Source organism: Centropristis striata, chromosome 12 (genome assembly GCF_030273125.1).
Source record: "Centropristis striata isolate RG_2023a ecotype Rhode Island chromosome 12, C.striata_1.0, whole genome shotgun sequence".
In the NCBI taxonomy this organism is placed as follows: domain Eukaryota; kingdom Metazoa; phylum Chordata; class Actinopteri; order Perciformes; family Serranidae; genus Centropristis; species Centropristis striata.
In genome coordinates, this window is record NC_081528.1 from 9,789,552 (window position 1) to 9,811,106 (window position 21,555).

Here is a 21,555-nt window from a genome sequence, read left to right on the forward strand (position 1 = left end):
CATCCACATATTTAAAGAATTGACGAGAGTTTGATGTCAGAGAAAATGTTTTAATGATTTTAGTAAACAAGCTTTGGTACCAAACCAAAGAGGTGAGGGCTTCTTCCTACAACCTCCACTCTGTGCTAACATTCAACATCACACAAATATTGCCTAACCCTATTATTGTTTTGGTTCTGTATTCCTGCACAGTGAATATGAATTGAAACAGTGACCATGAGTGTGAATTGCTGCCTAATTTGAGGGTTTATACAGTTGGATTTTCCTGCTGTGCTGCATATAAAAAGTCAACACTTTACCCTCATATTCTTCATTTTAAATCCAGTGAGCCACTACAACACTATAGTGTGAATGTGGCCTTAACTACTTCCCTCAGCTGCTCTGCTGCTCCACAGCAGATGAAACTAAGATAACAGGATTTTTACGTAACGTATCCAGTGAAGACGAGTGTCTCTAAACCCAGAGTGAACTGAACCAAGTCCAGCTCTGTTCTTTGTTTTCTTCATCATCTCGTCCTCTTCGCCCTCTTGGCAGCAGCAGTGCGTCTCTGGTTGAGGGCCTTGGTGGTGACGCGGAGCTTGCGCAGGCGTAGCTGTCGCAGGCGGAGCTGCAGGTCCTTCGGGAGTTTCCCCCCCTTCGCCAAAAGGTCTTTTAGTCTCTGTTTGGGCACCTTGGTGAGGCGGAAGTCGCAGATCGTCGGGTAGTGGTCGTACATGACCTGGCAGGTGCGGGAGGAGGGTAAGTAGCCCTCTGCGCTGGCTGTCACACGGTACTCACCGGGGTTCAGCAGCCGCCAGTAATCTCCGTCAGTAACTGGAAAATAAAAGATAGCAGAAGTTCACAGTGAGCTGAGATCAGCAGTGACCCAAAGTTACACTCTGGTTATAATGAAAAATATTGAAATACAATACAGAATTATATGGCAAGGTGGACACCACAGACCTTTGTACAATTTAATCACATTATTTAGCTTATCCTTTTATTACAGTGACTTATTCTAATGAGAAAGAAAATAGTGATTTTGCAGTGAATAAAATTACAGTCAAGTGGCTGCTCCATGAGACAATTGAGTATACAGGTATAAAATATAATTAACAGTTACTTCATATATTAGTTATATACTTACAAAAAGTTGTATTTCTGTTTTCCTAACACAAACGTTGATTTAATTATTTTTTTGATATGGGATATAAGAGTGTACCTGATCTAATATGATGATCAATGTCATCCACTTTAATGATGGCATCTGCTATACCAGTCTCTGTGTCTTTGTCTCGCACCACGCCCTTAATCCCACGGTGGACCTAAAAAAAAAAAAAAAAAGAGACGTATGGTTTTATTGGTTCTGTAGATATAAAACAACAATGCTCTGTAAAAAGTGTCAACATTTAAAGGATATTCTAACTTTTGCTACCAGATGGAGCACTTTTTCAGGTAGGGATGGTCACCTGACTAGACAGTTAAAAAAATAGATCTATATCGAAGAAATATTAATGATATTTGGGGAAAAAATATTATGGGAGAGAAACTGAAAATTAAAAAGACAGGATATTATACAATGGTCAACAATTTAGCAGAACTCAAAGCAGACAGACCTGCTCCATGTAAACCAGCAGAGACTCTCTGTTGTTCACCCACTCGATGGGAAGCTCACTGGCGTGAGGAAATTTATCACAGGACAACTCCACGGTCACCTCGAAACAGTTGGTGTGCAGGTAGCTGAAATCATTCATACCTGCAAAGAAAGAAAAAAACACAGTGGATATTTTTTGTTTGGTTTTCTTCTTTGATGGAATCAAAGGGATTCTGTTCAATTTCCTACCAAGGTGTTTATTTTATTAGTTGACTATAACATATTATTTTTTCCTCTTTGTAAGGTCAAAAGCAAGTCTCTCTCTCTCAAGGCTTCAAATATGGATATAATGCACCTTATCTTTCTTGTAACAATAAGTTACTTTGGAAAAACACACACATGCTTACTTCCTGGTACGTTGTGCCAGTCGGCTCCATTTATGATGTTGTTGAATCTACGGAAGTCCTTGTTGTGGCAGGGCCGCCGGTCAGGGTTGGACATCACCTGATTTTTATAAAGGAAACAGGAGCATGTTAAGTACATGGTGGTGTTTTCTGAAGTTGTTTTAAAGATGAGAGCAGGAAGTGACAGGAGGAGCAGATGAACCTGATTGGTGCTGGCATACACGGTGGCCAACCAGCGGAAGAAGCTCTCATCAGCGGTGGGCGTGTGCTCGCGGGGCGCCCAGTCTTTGGTCATGTCGTACGGGTAGGTGACCACCAGCTCTCCTCCATGGAGGTTAGCACTGAGAACAAACGGGATGTTCTGCATCCAGTTGATGACAGCTCGGGTCTCTGATGCCACCTGGTGTGTGAGATGGAGATTCAGTCAGAGGATAAACTCCATTCAATTTACACAAATTTTACATTTTTGAGTTTGACATTTATCTGTTTTCATCACACCAAATCAGTAAAAGGACCCACCTCTGTTCTACTAGCTTTAGTCAGACTCTTTATTTATGGTTTATTTTATTGGTCAATATGTTCCTGCGGTTCTTTGTCCATGTTTTAACACACATGAGCAGGGTTTTCCTTCTTAGTCTTAGGCACAGACATTTTGTGCACCGCCTTAGTGATAATAAGTGTAAAAATCAATGTGGAGACTTACTATTTTTTCACAGATATAATTGTTGTAGTTGGTCTCCAGTGGACTTCTTTAGTTGATTGATGTGTGACGCAAAGTTGAGTTGAGGGTCCATTTACAGAGATAATTTTCACAAAGACAACATTATTCTTTTAGTATTAAATTACATCGCTACAGCTTAAAGGTAGACTGCTGTCATCTGCTCAAAGACTGTCAAACTTGAGGCACATTTTATAAACTGCCCAATAATGGATGGTCATATTACACGTAGACCCCAGCTTTTATATCAGCGTTTTCCATCTCACAGAAGACTTGAGTCCAACAGGTTCAACTGAACAACTGAACTCTTTTGTTCCTCAGTCTGAACGATTACTAAATCAATTTGGGTTCTATGTCAGGCTCAGTTTGGAGTACCAATCACTGAATGTAAGAGGGAGCGATTAAATTGATTCCACCACATCCACTTTTCATAAAGTATGATGTGATATATTTGGTAGTATAGTTTTATTGTTTGATTAAATGTCATCTTGTAAAATTGTAATGAAATAACCCACGTAGTCCAAGTAGAACAGAAAATACTGTTCAGCTGAACATGCAGTGTTTAAATAGCCTCTGAGAGACCCTACACACTTAAGTCTGACTTTTTTTGGAAGCTGCTGTATCAGTCTGATTACTAATAAGATATATTAATAACAGACATTATTTTTTGTGCTGTCCAGGTGTATTTTTTGAAATAAAAAAAGTTATCATGACTCATGACTAAAGAAGAAAGTGACAAATTAAAGGTCCAAAGCCATCAAAGCCTTCTCTCACCCTGAATATCAAACATCAAAGAACTGCTAAAAACAGAAACCGTATGAGGAGCTAAGGAGGCAGTAAAAGACAATTAAAGACACATTGCAAGGAGTCGAGGATGAATGGTGTGTGATGTGTGTACATAAAACTCACAAAGGCTTCCTCGGAGGTGTACTGCTCAGGGATGGGGAAGTAGTGGTTGATGAGTTTGGACCGGTCTGTCTCCAGCTCAATGGCGGTCCACATCCCTGAGTTGAGGTCAGCAAAGTTGTGGTTCATGTCGATACCTTCGTAGCTGTAACGGCCCCAGGCCCAACCGGCCAATTCTGAGCCCTGTGGATTTAAAAAAGTGTGGATAGAGATGTTAGTTGTGCACCATAGACTGGAGCCATCATTTCAACACAATATTTGGCTAAATGCATTTTCAGGCACCTTTTTAAAGGCCAGCTCGTATCCGTCAGGGTTCATGGAGGGCAGAAGGTGAATACGAGTCTCTTTGACCAGGCGGACGATGCGCTGGTCACCCCGCTTGTACTCTTGGCACATGTACTGCATCAGATTGAGCAGAAGCTCTCGGCCCAGCACCTCATTCCCATGCATCCCTGCAACGTATCGGAATTCTGGTTCTCCTGCAGAGGGCGCCAGAACAAAGACATTGGAATCGAGTTAAGAGCACCAAAAGAGAGCAAGACCCAAACAAGCGAATTAAAAATATTTTTGAGGAAGCAGTGTGCTACACAAACTCTGTTACTCTTGTAAAGATCAACCTCTTTCACACACCCCTTTGAAAGGTCTGGATCTGTTTCCTGTTTGGTCTGCACGCATTGACAGGCAGCTCTGAAATCTCACACATACTGCTCACACTGTTTATGAGGAGGAGTTTCAGCTCACACATATTTTTTCTTGACTTGACAATTCCATATGGAGATGGCTTTTACTTCAAAACCCGGAGCTGGAAACACTTCTGAGGATCTTGAATCAGTGTTTTGGTCAAGTCAGTCTGAGTGGAACAGCTTATACAGCAAAGCTTTATAAAAATAAATGTTTCTTTTAGGTCCAAAGTGTGCATGTTTTCTACTGTTCCTTCTGTAAGTAACAAACTTTAACTTTAAGAATTTAAGAGAGACAAAATGTTTAAGATACAGCACAAGCATCAGTGTCCCAACCAAGACAGCTACATCAAGTTACATAACTGTGAAAAGGGGAAAGGGGTAAAGGAGGATATCTCACTACTTTGCAGTTAATTGCACTTTCCAGCTGTAACCACATGGATTATGTAATTTAAATGCTGAAAAGTCGCATTAGATCGTTCAAACACATGGAACATAAAACCGCACCAAACCAACACTTTTGGAAAAATGCTACAAGATGGACTTAAAAACCAGGTCACAGACTGAGCAGAGTGGAGGAAACACTGATATTTTCCTTTGTAAAAGAGAGGATGGAGGATGTCCATACCAGTTTTTGATCATTTATGTACTTTACTTGGTTTGATATAGATTTCTATGTAGGCTAACAACCTTGAAGCAATATCGTTTGGCACAGTTTATTGCACCTGTGAGAGGATTTAATTTTACAACTAAAGACTAATTTGACCCACTAAATGGACGGATATGGTCTTCTACTCTCCTTCTCCTCCGTGCTGCCTTCACTGCCATGTATTTTGGCGGGAAAACCTCTCCACTCTGCTGCCATGTGGGCAGAGCTGAGGAGGCCAAAGAAAACATTTGTACACCTCTGAGCAAACGAAGGGGAACTCTGCTCAGTATAGGTTTATATCTCACACACTGCTGGACTGTGTAGCTTTGTATGGTTGGGATACATTGGCAACCACTGCAGAAGTGCCCTCCCACCCCTTAGATTAGCCTACTATATAATCACAAAGCATGTGTCCCTCATTAGGATAAATGATTCCTCTCATTGGAGCAGAAGCAATGCGGCAACAGTGGAATACTGCAATTTAAGTTAAAGAAGCATTTCTTTAAGAATTAACTTTTAAACCAAAAATAATTTAATTGAGCTTCTCACTTCTTCAACTAGACTTCTTTTTGCAACCAGTGGAGTCGCCCCCTGCTGGCTATTAGAAAGAATTCAGGTTTAATGCGATTCTAAGACCTTCTACATTTCAGATGTGATGAACCTTGAATTCGATTTTTTAAATGTCAACAGGTGTGGTAGGTTATGACAATTTCACATCTGTCTCCAGCGTGGCTCACCCAGCTCATGTTTTCCAGGGTTGTCAGAGATCTCCATGACGTAGAGCTTCAGACCCGTGTAACTCTTCCCGATGCTGTAGATGCGAGTGATGTCGGGGCACGCCTCGTTCACCGACTTCATCAACTGCAAAACAATAGCAAGTTCCGCATTTTATCTTTTGCCAGTGTGATCATTTTTTCAGACTCAAAAGGTTCACATTTCTGCAGGAATAGTATACAGTTTTGAGTTAAACGATTTCCTCCCAATGGCCAAGGATTTTCTGCAGATTCCTTCTTGTTTCTGACATTATTATTTGTCCCGAAAATGAAGTAGTGACATGTTTATTGTTTGATTCTTGTAGCCATGTTAAAAACAGGTAACAGAAGGGGGCATATTATTAATATGAAACCATTCCCTTTGATCTTGCACTAATGTCTGACCTTTCTAAGTTGTGTTAAAATGCAGAATGTGGGTCTGTGTTTATTTCTGTGGGCTGTTTTCTGACCATCACATGCAGGATGGCGTCTCCAAACAGACCGCAGGTAGTGGCAGCACAGTGAGGACGCTGCCATGAAGGAGAGAAACCTCCCATAATATTTGTCTTTTGGTCAGACTGAGCCCAGACCACACACACTGTGGGAGCTTCCTAGACTCACTGTTTTTTTTTTATTTCCAAAAAAAAATCTTAATGGCAAAGCTTTTCTGTTCAAGCCAAGAAATGTTTAACAGTTTGAATAAAACCTAAGTGAGCAGATTAAAGAACCTCATTATGAGTATATTTTTCTTTTACACCTTATCCTTACCTTTCTCATCTCCTTGTAGTTGTGGTGTCTGAAGTCCAGTTTGTCTCTGGACTCTATTGGCTCTGTCTGCCAGGCATATATGTTATTTGGATCTGTGATAATGGGAAAGGTGTGTGTTACAGCAACCAAATATAATGCAAAAGAAGGATGATTAAAACACTGTTTCCAGCAGCTGGTTTCCTGTACCTGGCAGAGTGCAGCCCAGCACCTCGGCTCTCAGGCAGATGTCCCCCTGCGTCCCATTCTGGTACCAGGTCTGTGGGTTGATCCGGATGTAACGGGCCACTGTGGAAGTGTTAAAAAGGGCGAGGACAGGTGTCTCTGTGTCCTGGTTTCCTTCAAACACCTGTAACACAAGGAGACAAGGTGAAATACAAGGAATTTTGAGAGTCTTGTGGCAGAAATGGTTTTAATTACAAACATGAATTCACAATGCTGAAGGGACTAAAGATGGAAATTAGCCGTTGGCTATAATCTTGCATATTTACATGTATATGTTCATTAATATGTATTGTCCCTGTTTTAAATGAATAAACTCAAACTCAAACTCAAGTCCATCCAGGAGCTTTCTCATGATGTCAGCCCTCTTCCTGTCCAGCCACAGCCTAAATTGCCTGAGCTTTAAAAAAAAAAACCTACTGGGCCTAAGAATAACTTTTAAACCATTACAAATCATGATTTTAGGCATCAGTTTGCCCATGCTTGTCACCTTCTTTGCTCCTGTGCTTTGACATTTTTCTTTCCAAGATGCATTGTTTATACTTATTTTCTCACTTCTTTTGGACACATTTATCATGCTCAATGAAATGAACATGAAAACCTTTAAACTGACTTATGTGAAGATTATGTTTTACTCATTTGTCTCTCAGGAGCATTTAAACCTGTCTAATGCCCCATGGAAAAACATCTTCATGATTGACAGTTCACGGTTAGCTGTGGCTATGGCACACATGGCTTAAAGACCACTCGAATAAACAAACCTAACCACGGCTGCAAAGTTTCCAAACCTGGTTTGGCATCCTAAATAACCAAAGGGCAGAGGAGTTTTCAGTCACTGAAGATGTGGCAATAATAAAAAAACATGATGCATTTTATATCATTAACCTTCCTGACAAATTAGGATCTTCCAAGTGTTTGGTCACTGTTAGATTGTTTGCATACGATAAAATAAGTTATTTGTTTAAAACTTTTTTTATGCCCTTGAATAAACACACTATAACCAAACCTTTTCTTTGCAGGCCTTTGTTGGAAATGTTGAAACAGCTTGTGGGTAAATTACAGTGTAATGACTTTATGTTTCTTATTTTCTTCCATAAGTCCTGACTTTTAACATCAAGTGCAGGAGTGTAAACATGAAGCAATTAACTTAGAAATGTTGTATGGAAAATGTACCAGTATATTTACCAAAAGCCAATAAAACATACATAGAAAATACTAAAGAGAACATCTTATGACACTCAAATGTTTAATTTTGAACTTTATGACATAAAATTCAAGATCATTTTTTGCTGGGATGTAGTTTGGCAAGTCATTTGAACATTTACTCCTGAGAGAGGGTGGGAGGGTACGGACTGTAAGGAATGTTGCTAGGTTTAGGGATTTTAAGGATCGAATGGGGGAAAAACAGGATGTTCGTGTTGGGGGAGTTTGGGGTCAAGTGTGAAATCTTTAGTAATAAGGCTCAAAATGACTTTTCTATTCTCCTGGCCAGCTTAGACCTCCTTGTACATCACTTTCCTCCATTTCCTCCTGATCTTGTTGGGAAGTTCCTGGCAGAAATGGATGAACTTCTCCATTCCCTTTGGGTCGGTGACTTCCTGCTGGAGCTTGGAGGCAGCAGATGTCCTGCTGAGGTTTCCCATCACGTGGTCGGTCATAAGCTTGCTGTAGACAGAGATGACATCCTCATACTTCTCAGTCGTCTCTAACCATTTATCGGCAGACGAAGGGCTGATTTGGTCTCGAACCATGTGACCCATTCCCCATGACGACGGAGGGAAGACGAGCGAGGTCAGCAGGCGTTTTACAGCTTCCTCGACGAACACGTACACCTGGTCAGTGGGTGTGATGTCACCAACGGGACGTTCTCTCAGCTGGTTCAGATCTGAATCTGACCACGCCTTACTGATGGGATCCAGCTGCTCAGAATCACTCTGTAACTGCTGGTCAAACATGCTAGAGACCTTGTCAGCCAGCAGCTTAGAGAAGGTGAACAGCTGATCCTGGCTGATCAGCTCCTCCAGCATGATCAGAGATGCATCACCACGCTGGACGCTGCTGTCGTCTTCTTTCAACATCTGCTCTGTTTCATCCAGGAAAGACTTCACCACACCTCTCATGCTGCTCACCCTGGACTCGCATGAACCAGTTGCTGTGCTGTACATAACCTCTTGGGTATTGTCTACTCGGTCCTCAGACACGGTGGTGTTTTTTGACACCAAGCTGCTTGAAATGTCTTTGACGACCTCCGTAGAGGACACAGGCGTCAGATAAGTTATCTCAGTGTCCTGAAGAGGTGATCCATCTCTGACTGTAGGGTCTGCCTTGTGGGGTGTTTTATCCTTTTGGCTGTTGGAGAAAGAGAAAGAGTATCCTCTCTCTCCGCTGGTGGAGCTCTTAGGGAACCAGCAGCAACAGTTGCCGTCCATACTGTCCAGATCAGACCAGTCCCCAGAGCAGTCTGCTGTCTCGAACCATGGGATGCTCCTTTTGGCGCCCGTGTCTTTCAGGATTTTGCAAGCACCACTTTCTGTCTTCATGTCTGCTTCTGTCTTCTTGTCACAGCTGTCTAAGTTCTCAGTGATGAAGGATATCACCTCCCCTGTGTCCGGCTCCAGAAACTGTTCCATGTCGTGCCATGGGGTCACCTTAGCGGTGCCCCAGCCTGATGGGCTCGACAAAGGTGTGGAGGCAAAGCAGCTCTCTGCCACCTGTTCCTCGGCTTGCAGTGGAATCACCACAACAGGGCTCTCAGGAGGAGGGACAGCGAGCACAGACAGGTCCTGCTCCACCTGCTGCACTATTCCTCCCAGCATGCTCCTGGCTGGAGACTGGGAGGCAGAGCTGCCCATAGGCTTTGCCACATTTCCTTCAACATAGGGTTTTACCATCAGAAGGGAGGATCTGCAAACAAACAGTTGTTAATGAGTTAAATCACACTTGGAAGGTTATTACTTTAATACATGTCTGAGTTTTAAAACAGAGTTACAGCCCCAGTCAAGGCTAAAAATGTTTAACAGCAAAATCTATTATTTTTTGCGATTAGCCATTCCTTTCATTGTGGGTTAATCTTTTGCTAATTTGATCTGAACAAGGAAATAAGGATACTTCTATGAACCAATGACATCTCTAAATGACCTTTGTTTGACCAACAGTCCAAAAATATATGTACAAATTTAAAAAGAAATTAACAAAATAAATAAATAAATATAATAAAAATAATAAAATGATTCTCACATTGGAGAGCTGTAACAGGTTTGACATTTTAGTCCAAAAAATAAACAATTCATCAATTAAGCTACAAACTGATTCTAGGAAATTCTTGCTGATTAAAAAATCATTAGGATACTGATAATGATTTGAATATGTTCATTAAATTGTTTAAATGTATTAAAAATAAATAAAAATACACATTTTAAAATTACAGCTTTCCACCTTTAATGAATATCTAGCTTTACAATGTAATGCATATATTTTTTTATTTAGTATTAATTGAAAAACTGTAGGATAATGAGGAATTCCGAGGACTTCAGGACAGAGAGTTGCATCTTCCTACCTGCTGTCTTTGCTCTGAGTATCCTCTTCCTTACAGGATTTCTTGGATGAAGCATCTGAAAAGTCTTGCTCATGCAGACTGGCCATCAGGACCGGGACCAGCACCTGGTAGACGAGCTCTGTCACCACACTGATGATCCTCCTGGACGTCTGGGCCATGTGAGTCTGGGTCAGCTGGAAGGGGAAAGCACAGCTTAATATTGACAGGACACATTTACATGCAGCCTCTGTCTTCTCATGTGTCCAAAATCAGAAATAACTGGAAATATCTGGGTCAGAAGGTGCACATTTAATATCTTAAATCAAAATATATACACAGTACTGTGCAAAAGTCTAAGTAAGGAGTGAATAAATGGTGGTCACACCAAATATTGATTTAATTCAGATCTTTCTTCCGTTCCCTCACTTTGCATTTTGTTAATTGATAAAAATTAAACTAGTAACATTTCTATTTTAGAAAACATCATTATTTTACAGCATTTTTTCACACCTGCCTAAAACTTCAACTCAATTAAGGTAGATCTTTCAGCATACTAACTTCAGATTTACATTCATTATTTATATTGCAAATTAAGGTAAATTAAAACCCTTAAAACCAGAGATTTGAGGATTTATCACTGATCCAACATTTGATGATTTTCTCTGCACATTTTTAGTTTTAAATCTGTTTGTTGCATCATGCTGCCTGATTCAAAGAGAAAGAAGTCTCAATTTGGACATTTTAGTTCAAATAATCTACTTTAAACAATAATGCAAATGCAACGAAAGTTATACACTTACGTTAGCTAAAATACTTTAGAAGTAATTTCTTTGTATGAGGACAGGTTTCGCCAGAAACTAGATTTTCTGAAGTGTGTTTGTAAGAGTTACTTACCGGCTCTCTCATCCTCTCCCGGATGCTCTCCCACTGTCCGTCGTCCAGGCTGTTGATGAAGGAGAAGAGGGTGTTGGAGGAGAGATCCTCCTCCTCCTCCTCCTCCTCCTCCTTCCTCTCGCCCAGCACCCTCTCAGCCACAAATCTTAACGCAGCCGCTCGGTCCTCACACCGGGACCGGAACGGGTCCGTACCGGTGCACCGGCTCACACTCCTCCTCATTTCACCGGAGCCCTCCACCTTCTGATATCTGTCCAGACACGGAGTCTGGGACGGGAGGTTGTCGGAGTGGACGAAGATCAACTAAATACTGGCTTTGATCGTAGGAGACTGTTGTTTGTGTCCCGTTTCAAACCGTTTTGTTTTAAATCATGGCATCGATGGTTCCGGAACACCGTCGTTACTAGGCTACCGTAAACCACGAGGACGGAGAGTTCCCAGCCGCAAACAAGTTCATTTGAACCCAAACTATAATATTTCTCTTAACTGAAAAAAGTAGCTCTTTTAAAAACAAAACTTCAACCAAATATAACTAGCTATACCAGTGGCGGTTCTAGACCAATTTTCCTGTGGGGGCCAAGGAGGGGCCAGTGTTTAATCAGAGGGGCACATTAGCGCATGAAAAAATGGCAAAGATGATATTTAAGCATTCAAAATATTTGAATGTCTTGAAAAAGACACAAAATGACCAAAAAAGACACAAAATGACAAAAAAAAGACACAAAATGACTTACAAAGACTAAAAAATGGACAATAGCCATTAATTATACAATAGCCAATAGCTAATAAAAAATAGCCCTATAAGACTCCATAGAGTTAAACTATTATACAATGTACACATTCTGGGTTCCTTTTGGGTGCAATGAGATATTGTTTGAACAAAAAAAAAGGTTAGAATTGTTCCATTGTTCATTGTTATAAATTGACCATTTTATTATTAATTTGACACAGGGGCCACAGCAGGGGCCAAAGGCTTCTTCACAGGGGCAGTGGCCCCTGTAGGCCCCTGTGTAGAACCGCCACTGAGCTATACTTCTAAAAACTATTTTCCCACAGGGATTTGTAACATGGTTTGAATCAGGGGTAGGCAACCTGAGGCTCCAGAACCACATGTGGCTCTTCAGGCCATCTGCAGTGGCTCCCTGTTGCTTTGACATAAAAAATATATATGGAATTTGTCTACAATTTAATCCACATCATTTTAGTGATTCTTACATTCTCCAATTGTAAAAATATGTACCCAATAGACAGGGATTAAAAAAACGATTTTAGTCGACTGAAATGTGCATCATAGCCTATAACCATCTGGCTCTTCGCCCTATCCTCTACATTTTTTGCCAAAAACTAGCTACAACAGAAAAGACGGAGTAGTTTACATTAACTGCCAGTGCTTCACGCTGAGTGATTTGCTTGATTTGCAGTGAGAAATTAGCAAATTACTTTTATTATAAAGCTCAAAGATGCGGCTCCAGAGGGATTTTTCTTTCAGTTTTTGGCCAAAAATGGCTCTTTTTGTGGAAAAGGTTGCCAACATCTGGTTTAAATACACAAGTGACATAGGCTACTTGTTCCTACTGATTAAGTTTTATTTTTAATTGGCGGTCAACATGTTAGTTTGACACACAAAACTACAAAAGTTTTAGTGGGGCTAAAGAGGATGGTTAAAAATTCATACTCATATCTCAAAATTGTGAAGTTTTTAAGACGTTTTGCACTTTGATTCTGGAAGCTATTAAGTCATGATTAAAACACCCATACTTTTATATTTCAGTCTAACTACCATTAATTTATTTTATTTTTTGTTAATTTTACCATAATTTTGTTTTTCTTCGGTCATGCTGTAGGTTCAATAGAAATTAACCTATTTGTAGTTACTGGTTCTTTCTTTAAAAACTCCTCTATAATAAATACATTCCAACTAAAAACCTTCCCATTTCAATTAAAGCATCAGATGACAGACAGAAATATCCAACAGAGCAGCATGTTATTGGGAAAATTACAATCAAATTAGTTGGAAACTCAGCTACCCATAAAATAAAATGTTGAATGAATATACTGAAAACCATCCTGATTCTCCCTAGTGATTCTCCCACAAGCTGTGAAAACCATTATTACAAAAACCAAATGAGGACAAATGAAGAAGCTTGTGACAGGTTTGAACACCAGATCAGCTTGGAAAGGGAAATGTGAAGGTGGGAGAAATGTACAAATGAGGCAAGAGATAAGAGTTGAGTTTGAATGTTTTAAAAGAAGAAAAATATGTTTACTCACAGCCTCTTCAGTCCCGTTCATGCACGGCTTCCACACCAGCGTGTCGTTACTGAACTGCACCTTGTAGGTATAAACCACGTTCCAACTGTGTGTGAGCCAGACAGTGCATATCAGTTCACAAAGCATAATCGTGTAATACAGATTTAAATATTTTTCTAATTATAGGACTAATCAGAAAATGTTGCTAGGGTTCAGGGAGGGAAAACAAAAAAGACTAAGAAAATCCTAGTATCTATGTGTCCAAAATATACAGTGCAGGAAATCAATTTTGTGTTGCATTTTGTATTAGATTTGTAATGAAACAAAGCACATAAAGACAGTGCAGTGCTGACTTGAGATTTAAAGGGGTTAACAACCACACTGTAAAAAATGTTTGTAGAAATTACAGTAAAACACTGTCAAATTGCATGAGAAATAGGGCGTAAAACAAAAAAATGCATATCACCATAATAGACACTTTTGATTACCGTAAATCAAGGAATACTACAAAACTTTTGAAAACACACAGTTTTACTGTAAAAATATAAACATTTTCATGTAAAATTAAAGGAGAAATACCATCATGTCACAAGGACCCTAAAAACAACAGGAATATTCAGTCTAAATTACAGTTTTTGCTGATATTCACATTTAAATTTACAGTAGAAAACTCACTGTATTTTTTACGGTGAAGTTCTGGCGACCACAGCTGCCGGTATTTTACCATAAATTAAACAGATTATTTTTTTTACAGTGCACATCAGATCAACAGTATGGTAGTTGAAGCAACTTATTTGGTTGAGTTCATCAATGAAAAGATAGATTTTCACAGGTCTTAACAAAAAATCAATCAGGCAGCTGCAGCTGATCCAGAACGCTGCCACCAGAGTCCTCACAAACACAAGGAAACTGGACCATATTACACCGGTCCTTGAATCACTACACTGGCTTCCTGTGAGTCAGAGGATAGATTTTAAAATCTTACTGCTGGTCTACAAAGCACTGAATGGTCTCGGACCAAATTACATGCTTGATCTGCTACCTCACTACGAAGCATCCAGACCCCTTAGGTCATCTGGAACTGGCTTGTTGCGTGTCCCAAGAACAAGAACTAAGCGGGGTGAGGCAGCTTTCAGTTATTCTGCTCCTCACCTGTGGAACAAACTACCTGTAGATCTGAGGTCTGCCCAAACGGTCAGCTCCTTTAAATCAGGACTAAAAACACTATTGTTTACTGCAGCGTATTCTTAACTTTAACACTTATCTGCTGTACTCTACTGCCCTTACTTTTTAACTACGCAATGTTTGACTTGTGCTGTTTTAATGTGTATGTAAAGCACTTTGAATTACCTTGTGTTGAATTGTGCTATACAAATAAACTTACCTTGCCTTGCCTAGATTTTGCAAGAAATGTCACCCTAAAGAAGTTTAGTGAAAAGTATTTTTATAGTCTTGTCTTCTGACCTCCAGATGGAGCTGCGACCCTGCAGGATGACTCCGGTGAAGCGAGTCGGTTGCCGAGCGTCCACCTCCAGCCACTGCTGCTTGTCTTTGTACTGAGCACACCAGCCTCCATCGTAGATGTCACCGTCCTCCACACCAGACTGCAACACACAGGAAACACATGCTAATATTGTTCCTCTGTAGGTTGCATGTGTTAGATTCAGTTTTTTTGCTTGTTTTTAGTCTGTGTTGTTACCTGGATGTTGAGTCTGCCGCGGTGAGGGCCCAGGCCTCTGCGCTGAAAGGACGACGCTCTCAGCTGGTTGTCTTTAACCTTCAGTGACTCCAGACCCAGTGGAGGGCATTCTGACACAGTAAACAGGGATTTACTTTAACATTTTAATATTATTTTACCCCTATTCCACGACAGTAGGGCAGAGAAGCAAAGTAAGAAGAAGCTTGTTCCAGAGGTAGAATTGTAGATTTTAAGTCTCTAGATTTTGCACAAACTGTTAAAAAGTACAATTGTTGGGCAATAAATTCAATGTTCAATGTAAACAAGAAGACAGATGATTATTGTCTGTACTGAATGAAGTAAACTTTTATTTTTTAAATGTACAGCTACAACAAACTGATGGAACCAGCTTCTCAAACCCACTTTGCTCCTTAGTAGAGTGTATGCAGGCTTGCACACTATGTGCACTGCAGTTATTCAAACACACACATTCATAAGTACATATATAATACTGCACATATGTACACACACACTTAACCTTGCGCGAGTCACAAGATCAATTTTCAAAAGCATGTGAAAACAAATTAAATCACTCAGATAAAAGAAGAAAAACATCTTTCTTTCTTTAGATATTTTTATATTATATAATTCTCATTAATTATATAATATTAAAAGGAACTAATTTTTATCAATGGGACCAATGACAGGTGGCAGATTAAAGAGAAATGATTAATGTATAATGAATTAGTGTAGAAACTGGGGTTATTTTTACTTGGAATGGAATATTTATATTATAGAGGTGTATTGACTTTTACGTAGAATGAAATAGTTTTTCTACTGATGGATTCACAAATCAAAGCCGCATTGAAAGAAACATAAAAGGGAGAACAGGAAATAGAGAAAGCACAACTCTCATGTGGAGGGTGAAATGTTTTAAACCTGTCCAGCGTCCTCTGCTGCAGCATTACAGCTCAGACAGGCTCTCATTGTCTGGAGGGTTCAGCTTGGTTCACACGGCCTCTTCCTGCCAGGAAGCTTTACTGGCTGCTAAAAAGTTATAGGAGCAGTATAAATGAATGCTAAATGTAGGTGGCATTTCTTATAAAGACCTTTTCCTCCCTTCTGCCTTGTAGTCCAGCTGGATCTCTGATGAGCTGCACATGACTCAAAATGCTGCTGAGCTCTTAAAAAGTAATGTCTCTTTGTTGCTGTTATTCCTGTTAAACTCCAAACTTACAGAAGCTGAACCACAAAGACAAATTAAAAATAATGTCTGGAGGACAGAACATACAACTAATTGTAAAGCCGTCCCCAACACAGCTGATTACCTGGGTAAATAAACTCCACAAGGAGAGAAAATAAATAAAGAGAGGAGCTTTATTCACTAGACAAAGACAATGACTCATACTCAACCTACAAGTAGTGTAGTTTATCTAAGTAACTCTATCTTTTCCGTCCGTTTTGACATCCACTCCCCACAAAACTTCTCTAATCCCCTTTGCCCTCTTTCCGCTCTTTTTTATCAAACCACAAGAGGAACACTGATCCCCGAGACACCTCATCAAAGAAACATTTTCCACCCTGAGCCTCATCTCCCTGGGTTCATCTACATGACTTTTCAGCTTCATGATCCCTATCAATGACTTCTGCTGTTAAGGTTCCCTCAATCAAAACAATATCAAAAGACAGTTTGATTGTGTTGTAAGGTAGTGTGGGTTCATGGCAGCAGAGGTCTCCTCTCCAAAACAAACTGACTGCAATTCAAACTGATAAAAACCACAGAATAAAGCCTTTTCAACTTAGAAAAGTGTTTTTTAACGCTGTTTGGAAGATACAAAAAATACATGACTTTTAATTTTGAAAAGTATACAAACGTACAAAAAAAAGTCTGAAAATTGGTGGCCTTCCTTGAAAGATTTGCCTCAAATAAATAAAAAATGCAACATCAATCAATGTGGCCTCTTTCTGCTTGTGGTTCAGGAGACAGGAGTGATAACGTACCATACAAGTACGTATATGTGTGTGTCGGACGACATTGCTATTGTGGCGTGTATCAGGAATGGACAGGAATATGAATATAGGGATCTGATAAAAGCCTTCAGTGACTGGAGTCACAAGAACTATCTCCTACTGAACACTAAGACTAAGGAAATGATCATAGATTTCCACAGGTTCAAGCCCCCCTTCAGCCAGTGAATACCTGTGGGGTGGACATCGAGGGGGTGCCAAGTTATAAATATCTAGGTGTATACCTGGATAATAAGTTGGACTGGTCCCTAAACACTGACGCGCTCTATAAAAAGGGGCAGAGCCGCCTCTTTTTCTTAAGGAAGCTCAGATCTCTGGACATCTGTAGTAAGATGCTGCAGATGTTTTATCAGTCTGTGGTGGTAGTGGGTTGTTTTATGCTGCAGTCTGCTGGGGAGGCAGCATCACACACACACAGATGAAGGCGGTTGGACAGACTGGTCTAAAGAGCTGGTTCTGTGGTTGGAGCCAGGTTTGACATGCTGGAGGAGGTGGTGGAGAGATGCACTGTCAAGATGTTCGAGGCCATCCTGAAATACCTGGATCATCGGCTACACAAAACCAAATCAAAAATCAAATCAAAATGACTTTATTCATCCCTCAGGGGAAATTCAGTAAACCTTTAAGGACCAAAAAAACAGCAGTGGACGGCTCCTCTCTCTCCGTTTCTGGGCGGAGAGATACAAAAGATCCTTGGCTCCTACAGCCATCAGGCTGTCTCATTCTAACAGAGCTAACAGACTCACTGAATATATTTTTAGAAACTTGATAAGACATTCTTAAGATGTCCTGCTAACAAACAAATGGGACAATCTCCTTGGATAACGGAGTATATCTTAGCAAACACAGTAGCATGTCTTGCTTGAGTTGATTCTAAAGGCTCATGTTGTTTCAGCTCCTTACAAAGTTGCAACCTGAAGTGTCTAAAACAGACAAAAATAGGTCTAAGCTTTTATAAGTTGCTTGCATCTTGACAGATGGTGAGTAGTGACTCTTGTAATACTGTGAAGTTAGTCTACTTGTGCTATATGTCACCAACCATAACATCTAATTTTGCAATTTTGCTTCTTTTTTTCATCAAATCACCAGCTGATATCTTACACAGACAGACTGATGATGGACAAGATCAGAGCCAACCAAGTAATGGAACATTTTATACCTGGCAAAGTCAAGGAACACTTTACTGAAACTGGCTTTGTTGTATTATTAGCTATAGTGCCAACCAAACAACCACAAATAAAAACATTTCTTCACTTAAACATACTGTATAAGAAGAGGTGATATATTATCAGTTTCTACTTTCACACTTCTTTCCCAAAATGGCAACATTTCTGCATCACCCACAGTTAATCTATGTCCAGCCCTGGCTGACAGGTCTGAACAGATTTTAATGAGCATCAGCTCTGATTTAACATGACAATTTCTAGCCGACCCCAACAAGCTTATCTCTGCTTCGACCATTCTTTCTACACACAAACTCTAAATTCACACACACTTGAGTTGACTCATTTCCCAGTCCAGTACTGACACACAAATATGCATGCATATACTTCCAGTATACTAGACTTTACATCTGCACACATTTACAATAGGATATAACCACAACAGCTGGTAGACCATTGCAGCTCTCTGGAGGCTGAAACAGACTGACAGACTCAGGAAACTCAAACTACAGCAGAACACCAAACCTCCACACCATGATGGAGACAAAAATCTGTCCCCACAAAGTCATTCATGTCTTCTAAGGTAAGAGCTTAGTTTAAGTGTTAGAGAGTTAGAGAGAAAGTTGTAGAAAGAGAGACTGCCTGGAGAGAAGACAGGGAGGTGAAGCTGCTCCCAGGCTCCCATCAAAGAGTTATCAGAGATTTGTTTATGCTTTCAGTGGTGAAGCAGCAGACGGAATTAATTTCTTTAAAGTATACAAGATTAGATATACAGTATGCAGCGCCTCAGCATGGGACACTGCATGAATCAGATGTGGGTCTGAAGTTAGTGAGTGTTATATTAGCAAATAGTTTTATGGTTTGTTTGAAGCTTTCTTGAGTGGGTTTGCCTCAATTGACAATTCAATGTGTCCCAGCAAGCTTGAAGTTCCCCATTAAACTTTTATGAGTTTGTGTAGAACGTATTAATGGGTGAAAAAATAACTGAGACCACTTGAATAGTCCTGACACAGTAAACCCCATGAAAGCACTTTAAACTATTTGCCTCTAAAATGACCACTATCTGATTCCCATACTGTATACATCAGGGCTGACCCCCATACATACGTGGGACTGTCTCTGTGGCCACTGACTGTCTCACACTTTGTTTGACCTGAGGTTTCACTTTCTTAACAACCTTCTTCAGCTTCTTGGTGATGAGTTTGGGTTTGTTCAGGATCGTTTTGGGCTTCTTTGCTACCTTAATGCTCCTGGTGGACCTCCTTTCTATAAAAATGCAAACCATTTTATGCATAGAAGGAAAACAGGTATACCTCAACATCAAACTTTGCAAATTAGCATTTGTATAAAGTATATAAATAATAGAATTGCATAAAACTTTAGTGAAAGAAAATAATGTGGAATTTTGTGATATATGTCACATTTTCTTGTTGAGAGTTAGATGAAAAGATTGCAACCAAAATAAATGTAAAGCAACAGTCAGCTGGCTAGCTTAGCCTAGCAAAAAGACTGGAAGCAAAGGGAAACAGCTAGCCTGGCTTTGCCAAAATATATATATTTTAAATTAGCCAACTATAAATAACAAGTGAGCTTTAGATGCTGCTAGGTGGACTTTTTGAGCTTCGGATAGAGCCAGGCTAGCTGTGCCACCTGTTTCCAGTCTTTATGCTAAGCTAATCTAACCTAAGAATCTGCTGGCTGTGGCTTCATATAGCTGTAATGCCTATATGAGAGATGCATTGATCTTAAATTAACTCTCAGCAAGAAAGGGATTAAAAGTTTTGAACCTACATGGAGAGCCACATTACAAACCATCTTACAAACTGAGACTGGATTTGTGTAAATGAGTTTCTGGCTGCAGACGTTTACATCTATTTACATTATATCAATTTGGCTGCAGCCACAGAGTGTACAGTTTAATTAATGCCTGCATGGACAGCATCACATTGGTTGGTTTTGAGCAGTGTGAGGGGTCTTGTTCTCTGTTGTTTTTTTGGTCTGAGGCATCACACAGCCCATCTGGTTTTCATCAGCAGAAAACACACAGCTAAAATGTCTCACTGCGTACAGGGTAGAATGTGGAACATCCTCCCCCAACCCTCGGACACTGACTCTCTGACCGCAGATATGCAGAGCCAGCAGAGCTCTCCTTACACTGAAAAACCATGAGGCTTTAAAGGAAACCATGAAAGATTATGTGATGTGTTGTTATATAAATCCTGAGGAGTCATCATTAGCTGAAACTCCTTAATTAGCCAGTGGGTTGGGGACCTTTGGAACCTTTGAGTTTGGTCTGAGGTGAGAAAACTGTAAAAGTCATTATAGTTTCCTTGGTCTGTAGGATCTGAGGAACATTTCTTATCTTCAGAACCCCACCAGCCATGAGTTTATAGATTTCTAGTATCCATTTTCTAAAATTGCAAACTTTCCATTTAAAATTCTGGTTACTTTGTTCTCAGGGGAGGTCGTTCTTGCTTGTTTGTTTGCATAGTAACACATTACTCTACACTTTAAATGTAACTTTACCAGCATGACTTTTTCTGTTTATAAGAAATGTGGCACATGTAAAACCAGTGAACAATTATCAGGCTATAAAACACAACTGCCCTTATAAAGATCTGCATAATAAAGTATTAAACAATAAAGTTTAAAAATGTATTTGTGTCATTTGACCATTATTGAATAAGTCACACTACATATTTTCACACAATATGTATGTTTTATAAAGGGTGAAACAAACAGAATTAAAATTCTAACATATACAAAAATGATATCCACTAACCCAGTTCCAGAGGACCTTCTTCTTCTTCAGTGTCTTTTTTGGACACTACTTTCTCTGTTGGTTTAGCAGCATGTTCAGTCACATGTTGAGTAGTTGTGGTGGTTTGAGGAGGTTTAGTTGTTGACTTGCTGTACCTAGTTGTGAATCCTGTGGTGGGAACCTCAGTGGCATTTGTTTGTCCTGCAGGCAAAAGGCTCTCAGTTGTAGGAAAAGCTGCATCTGAATCCAGGGTGGATCTAACTGTAGTTGTCTGATCAGTAGTTATGGCTGAAATCAGGATAAATGATCCACAATGCAGAACTAACAGCAGAACTCCTGCCATAGTAACTCTTTAGTGCAGGCACCCTTCTAACACTCAACATTCATTCAACCTCCCTGACCTGCAGCTCTGCAGCACCATCAAGTTTGCCACAATGCAAAACAACTTCCAGTCATAGTCGAAAAAATAAAAGCTGTGCTCATATACAGTATGTTGGGAATAATAAATAGTAGTGGGGAATAAGTGTTTAGGTAAGACAAGCAACAGTTATGAAACAAATAAAAAAACTTAACTGTT

At 40.0% G+C, this 21,555-nt stretch overlaps 2 protein-coding genes across 3 annotated transcripts; both read right to left on the bottom strand.

Moving 5' to 3' along the window:
• Positions 1–29: 29 nt before the first annotated feature.
• LOC131981473 (probable carboxypeptidase X1) lies at positions 30–21,513 on the bottom strand. Of its 2 annotated transcripts, XM_059345750.1 has the most exons (15): positions 21,000–21,513; positions 19,325–19,483; positions 15,048–15,157; positions 14,813–14,952; positions 13,370–13,454; positions 6,637–6,796; positions 6,451–6,542; positions 5,668–5,791; positions 3,884–4,080; positions 3,605–3,784; positions 2,180–2,377; positions 1,981–2,077; positions 1,596–1,735; positions 1,202–1,304; positions 30–813 (listed from the first exon to the last, which is right to left on the bottom strand). In XM_059345750.1, the coding sequence occupies exons 1-15, from the start codon at positions 21,319–21,321 to the stop codon at positions 506–508; spliced, it is 2,415 nt and encodes an 804-aa protein (XP_059201733.1). In that variant the 5' UTR covers positions 21,322–21,513; the 3' UTR covers positions 30–505. The 2 variants fall into 2 exon arrangements, with proteins under 2 accessions (XP_059201733.1, XP_059201732.1); XM_059345749.1 differs by lacking the exon at positions 19,325–19,483 and having other exon boundaries at positions 21,000–21,506.
• Positions 7,966–11,610, bottom strand: LOC131981474 (uncharacterized). The gene is made up of 3 exons (XM_059345751.1): positions 11,099–11,610; positions 10,226–10,398; positions 7,966–9,573 (listed from the first exon to the last, which is right to left on the bottom strand). The coding sequence occupies exons 1-3, from the start codon at positions 11,318–11,320 to the stop codon at positions 8,163–8,165; spliced, it is 1,806 nt and encodes a 601-aa protein (XP_059201734.1). The 5' UTR covers positions 11,321–11,610; the 3' UTR covers positions 7,966–8,162.
• Positions 21,514–21,555: the final 42 nt, after the last annotated feature.